This window comes from Cynara cardunculus, unplaced genomic scaffold, assembly GCF_001531365.2.
Source record: "Cynara cardunculus var. scolymus isolate 2C unplaced genomic scaffold, CcrdV1 Un_Scaffold_1959, whole genome shotgun sequence".
NCBI lineage: Eukaryota > Viridiplantae > Streptophyta > Magnoliopsida > Asterales > Asteraceae > Cynara > Cynara cardunculus.
The window spans coordinates 55,180-61,820 of record NW_020200931.1 but is presented as its reverse complement, the minus strand read 5'-3'; the positions used below and the strand labels follow the sequence as shown (position 1 = coordinate 61,820).

The 6,641-nt window shown below is 34.3% G+C and overlaps 1 protein-coding gene across 1 annotated transcript in view; it reads left to right on the top strand.

The window, feature by feature from the left end:
- Nucleotides 1-613: 613 nt before the first annotated feature.
- Nucleotides 614-6,641, top strand: part of LOC112502813 (gamma-soluble NSF attachment protein) — a 26,915-nt gene continuing 20,887 nt past the window's right edge. The window contains exons 1-5 of the mRNA XM_025106814.1: nt 614-717; nt 3,334-3,401; nt 3,505-3,589; nt 3,675-3,833; nt 4,568-4,705. Coding sequence (XP_024962582.1) covers nt 671-717; nt 3,334-3,401; nt 3,505-3,589; nt 3,675-3,833; nt 4,568-4,705 — 497 coding nt within the window. The 5' untranslated portion in view covers nt 614-670. The remainder of the gene's footprint in view (nt 718-3,333; nt 3,402-3,504; nt 3,590-3,674; nt 3,834-4,567; nt 4,706-6,641) is intronic.

The following is a 6,641-nucleotide window of genomic DNA, read 5'->3' as shown; positions in this document are numbered from 1 at the left end:
TGCGGATAAACATAATCAAATAGAGGATAAACATCTCATTTTAAAATATAAAAAATCTAAAATATAATTATGATAATTATCGAGTTATAACAAAATAATTAATTATTATTTTTATAAGAAAATTATATTATTAAATCAAATATAAATTACTATGTTATTGTACCTAAATTAAATTATAAAAAAATTGAATTAAAAAATTACATAAAAAAATGAGGAATTTTAAATAGTTAATTTGATACTAATATGGATATATTTTTGTCAAATTTTTATAATATCTTCAAACTTATATTTTATTAAAAAAATAAATAAATCATGGTTTTCTTAAAATCATATAAAACCATATTATAACATCAACTGAGATAAATAATAAAATAAAATATTAAAATCAATATATATCTCATTATATTACACGAATACCTTTCTAGTATACTAATTCAACTGATATGATTGATACAACTATTGGTTAATTTAGTTTGATGCAAAATGATATATGACATCTCAAAAAACCGGTTCAGAAGACAAAAACGATCCGAACCGGCAATGCGGGTTTTAATTAATACCGGAGTGTGGGCCAATGCATATAAGTTTTTTTTTTCCTAATGTGTGAAAATTTTCACAAGCATTGAAGATTTAGATTTGCTGAAGACAGTTACGGTGGAACTACTCAGCCATGGCCGGTGCCGATCCCGAAAAGCTGATCGCAAAAGCCGATAAACTGTCAGTTTACGTTTTTCTCCATCCTTCATAATCTGCGTATTACTGATTATCAGTATCTAATTTCATGATCATGTTGTTGATTATTGAACTTCGCAATAATTCTAGTAGTTTTTAATCAACCTATCATTTCCAGTAACTAGGGTTTTTGCGTTGTTTTTCATGATGATTGGACTCCAATTTGAATGATCATAGACTGTGATTAGGTTAAGTTATTGGAGTTTGTAAAGCATCTCTTTAGTTGGAGATCAGTTTCAGTCTATCAGTTCCAACACTGGATTATGCGCTTTGAGTTTTGTGGTGAAATTACTGCTTTCTGGATTCAAAATGAAATGTGTTTTCAATTAATCATCTTCTAGGCATTATTTGAATTAATTGCAATCTTGGAAATATATTAGAGATTCTCATTATTTTATGATTCAAAAGATGGTAAGATAGACAGAAAGTGACCCATCTCACGGGTTTCCTAGATCTCCCTAATTCTTCTTGTTTCTTCATGAAGTGTGATCATATCCATTCAATTGTTTCACGTTGCAGTACTTGGTTGAAACGCTATTGTTGTGGCCTTTATCAGGTGTTGAACATACCTATCAAGTTTTCATATAAATGACAAAAATGGATTTAGACTTTTTTATGCTTGAGATTAAAATAAGTATGAAGAAGCAATACACATGTTTGAATTGGGAATATAATAATAAAGGATGAAGTTAGTAAGCATTCATTTCAATCTCTTTCCAACATGGTGATAAATGCAGAGATATGGAATTCATGTCTGTCACACCGAGTCCCGACTTACCCCGGAGTAACTTACCAGTATGTTATCAAATACAATCATAATCATATAATACATATTTGCCGCAAATACATATATTCAGAACAGAAGCAGATTATTTAATCCAAAAATACATTTAGCATAGCGTGAACTTCGTAAAATCTTGAAATCACTAATTTACAACCTTTTCCTTGCCCGCTTGTTTCTTTATCTGATACACACAAATACATTAGCCTTTATTTGTTACACATGTAGTAAAGTTATATTATCTAGTATCAAAATAAAGCAATCCTCATAAACATTTTGTAATGAAGATCAAGTTCTAATCATCTAGTTTTACATGCATTATCTAATGTGGAGGTCTAAAATTTACATGCATTTCAACCTACATAGGTAAAATTTCTGTCAAAACAGTATCAAGATCAAGTTCTAATCATCTAGTTTTGTTAATCCTAGAATTTCAGTTTTCTGTTTGTATTTTAGTACTGGCATAGAGTTATAAACTGACCATGTCCGTAGCCTTACGCCATGCAATGGCTAAGTCTTACAATGGGTGTTATGATGCAATGTCTGTGACATTTTTATGATGTTACTCTCAATCTTGGTTGTTTGATATAATGCATTTATGAAGGAAAAGCCTTATGGATGCTCTAGTCCTGAAGATCTCATCATTACCTGTAATATGTCAACATTTCCAGTCATGCAAATCCTTTGAAGTCAAGTTACCTATTTATGTTGATGCATCATCGGCACATGATCCTCAAAGATAAGATTTGGGGGAAAAATTTAAGAAGAAACTAGGTTCCAAAGGGTCCATAGTATATAATAAAGACTAGGATCATTAAGGGTTCATAACAAAAATTTGATTAACTAAACAAAGAATACCTACTCCGTCTGCATGTCAAATCCTTCAATAATGAATAAATCTAACATATATAAAAAGAAAAACTCTATATAGACCATAATGAACAAGAAACCCTATAAAGAATACACTACCTTCACTAACTTATAGAAATAACTTACTAGTACTAAATACTGTCTAAAAAGTAATACATTTTCTAATAACAAGACAACCCTAACTCCTTTAATATTTCTAAAAATTCCTTATTGCCACAATTACCATCCAACTGAACATTATTTTGGAACTGAAAGTATAAAAGTTTTTTTGGCCCTAATTTTGCGATCACCATCGTTTTTCCATATATACGACCAGAAAAAAGTTTTATTCTATTTGGATCACAAGATTTACTTTAATTTGAATTGTAGAGATAATGTAAGGGTATTTGTTCGATCAGCTGATGGTTAAGAGTTCCATTTATTTGCATATATAGTTGAATACTGTAGTCCTCGTGACGCAGGGACTACTTCATTTAGAACAAACTTGAGACAATGATAGATGAGGTGCCTAGATACAGATAGAAGTTTAGTTGAAAGCAATTCAATGTGGAAACAAAGTTAATCATAAGAATATCCTTTTGAAACGGATCTAAATTTTATCTTTTCAACAACCCTTTTCTGGGAATTGTGGGGAACGCTGTTTTTATTTTAGGTGATAAGATGATAAGGTATGTTACATTGTATGCTAGACATACATTGCTTCGCTTCTTCTTTCCTCATGAACACACAGAATTAATAATGCCCTTGTAGGACAGTGTAGATTGATAGTGCTATATACTGCATGTTTTTAATAACATATAGAGGTCAATAGCAGCATGGGGATTTTTTGGTTGCAATATAGGCTCTTTCTTTGTTTTCTAGTGTATGCTAGATAAGAAAAAGTGCCCTTAGTTATATTATCCTTTTCTATTGTAATTGCTTGGTTTGATTTTTTGTCTTATCTACACCAGAACAAAACTTACTTTAACACGGTGGACTGCCGACTGGAGGAATGCAACTCAATATTATGAGCAGGCAGGTAAATAATTTTGTAACGTTAATCTTAGCCTGTATAACTCTGTGCAACTTATGTTACAGGATGTTATATCTAATGACGATTATATATACATTATTCCTGGCAGCGAATGCGTATAGGTTTGCCAAAAAATATGAGAAAGCAAAAGTAGCCTTTGAGAAAGCTTCAAAGGGACAAGAAATGCTCTCTTCATATCCTTTCATGCTCAAACTAAGCTTGCCTTTCAGTTGGGAAATCATTTGTATTCACAATAGTTTAGACTTAACAAGAACTTAAACCATGGGATGCTGCTAAGCATATGGAGTCTGCTGCTGCTTTGGCAGTAGAATTAAGCATATGGAATGAAGTTGCTGACTTTTACAGAAGGGCTTCTGAGCTGTACAATGAGTGTGGGAGGTCACAGCCCGCATCTGATGCACTTGCAAAAGGTGCTCGGTAGGCATCTTGTTTCCCTGCTAGCTGTGGATAGAACATTATATATTAAACTTGAATTCATGTTGAGATTTCTTTCATCAAAACCATGGTATAGAGCACTCTGGTATGCTCTATCTGTGTTGGTTTTAAAAACATGATTTATATATACAATATGATACGGTTCAGCCTAGGCCATTTATAATAAATGGTGTATTTATTCTATATGACAACTGGAACCTGCCAAATCCTCTGTTACGGGTGGCTTGGGTTGCAGCGGGTTGCACAGCCTTTGCAGCTTTGACCATATCCCTGGATTTGTTTACCACAAATATAGTGGTATTTGGAATTGTGGGAATATAGGAGGTGCAGTTTTGCTGAATTTCTTTTAGAAGGGAATGTTCCCACCAAAGCTTGTAATGCGCATATCAAGTGAAACAGGTGCCTCGAATAATGCACTTCAAATTACCGTGATCACACTAAAAATATACTTTTGCAAGATGATAAATCATGGACCTTGTTAATTGTTGTGCCATATCCAATTAAGACCCTTAGCATGGTATCATGCTGAAGTATGTGATAACACTATGAAGTGTGTGATTATGGTTTATTAAGATTCTCTTTGAAATATGTTGCCATACCATCATTTTTCAAGGAATTTCTTCTGTGTAAAGTCATATATAACTATCCTATTCTGGGTTGCAATAGCTGCTGCTCAAAGAGCTCAAAGGATTGTGTGAATATGATTTATTCTACAGTGCTCTGGAAGATGCTCAGCCTGATGAGGCCGTTGCAATGTATACTGATGCTTGTTCACTACTTGAGGAGGATGGCAAGGAGAATATGGTCTCTGATCTATATCGTGCCATCACAAGTGTTTACGTAAAGCTTGAGAAGTAAGGATCTTCTCCTCTTAGAACTTGCATAATTTACCGTCCTGGTGTCATGTAAGAGGCTTATGTTTGATACTTCTAAACATCTGTTTAACTATCCATGTGCATAGTCGCTACGCTTTGTTATCATTATTGGTTATTTAATTGCTATGATGGTCCTATTGAGCTGTAGTAGTTTGGTACCAGGACCTTAATGTAATCACAGATAAGGACATCAAAACTGGGAAGTTTCTTGTTGGTTTTTCTTCCTAACTCTTTATTCATAGTCTAGTCAAAAGAAGAGTTTGATCCTGGCTCAGAAGGAACACTAGCTATATGCTGAACACATACAATTTTCGATTCCTAAGAGGAGGCTGCTCGCTTCGGTCTTGATATGGGAATGACATGCTATATTATATTCTCATAATATATATATATAAAGGTTGGTTATTATACAACCCTTGACATTTGTGCAACCAATACAATCCAATCTCAACCGTCCATTTCATTTGGTTAATATGTGATTTCATATAAGTTTTGATTGTTTCCTAATATAAAGTATTGATTTAGAGGGTACATTGATGGAGGTCTTCGCCTGAGTTGAGAGCTTGGAGATGAAGAGACGGTTTACCAGACTTGGCTTGGTACGGTTGCGCGGGAGTCTTGACAGGCCGTACCAAGCGTACATCGATGATGGGCTCTATCTTCGCGGCCTTTTTAAACATGGACTCACTTTGGGCCTCCCTTTTCGTGGCCTGTTAAGAAACAAAAACAAAATGGCCATCATATTTCTTTTAGCCTGGGCCTGCTTAGTCTAGAGATTGGGCCGGCTGTTTGAGAGTGAGTCCTGGCCCAACGATAACAAAATCCAAACCTTTTAATATAAACCTAATATATTACATTTTATGAAAGAAATAGATAATTATTTTAGAAGGAAATAAAATAAAATTAAAAGACTTATTATTTTAAAAAGATAACCTCAATAGGTTGTGTAACACTCATGGACTCAAAGAAAGGCTTTAATCTTTGTCCATTCACTTTGAAAGTGGTACCCCTCTCCGGATCTATCAGGTCAATGACTCCGTAGGGGTATACCTTGGAAATAACAAAAGGTCCGGTCCATCGGGAATTCAGCTTTCCTGGGAATAATTTTAACCTTGAATTGAACAACAGGACTTTTTGGCCATCTATGAACTCTTTTGGAAGAATCTTTTTATCATGCCATTTCTTGGTATTTTCTTTGTATAGCTTAGCATTTTCATAGGAGAAATTCCTATGTTCTTCCAGTTCACAAAGCTGCAAAGTCCTTTTTCTTCCGGCCTCATCTAAACTCATGTTGAGTTCCTTAATGGCCCAATAGGCCTTGTTCTCTAATTCCACAGGTAAATGACAAGCTTTTCTAAAGACCAATTTATAGGGAGACATACCAATAGGGGTTTTGTAAGCAGTCCGGTAGGCCCACAATGCATCATCCAACTTAGAGGCCCAATCCTTTCTATGTGGCTTGACTACTTTGGCCAAAATCCTTTTTATCTCCCTATTTGACAATTCAGCTAATCCGTTTGTCTGAGGATGGTAGGCAGTTGCTACCCTATGCTTGATGTCATACTTATCAAGGACTTCTAACATGTTGTTTATGAAGTGAGTGCCCTCATCACTAATTAAGGCACGAGGTGTACCAAATCTAGTGAATATGTGCTTTTGTAAAAACTTCACAACTGTTTTAGCATCATTGGAATGGCAAGCCATGGCTTCCCACCCATTTGGGCACATAGTCCACAACTACCAATATGTAGGCACAATTATTGGACAGAGGAAAAGGTCCCATGAAGTCTATACCCCAAACATCAAATAATTCTATTTCTAGAATTCCGTTTAAAGGCATTTCATTTCTTCTAGAGATATTTCCACTCCTCTTACACTCATTGCAACTTTTTACAAAGTTTTGAGCATCATTGTG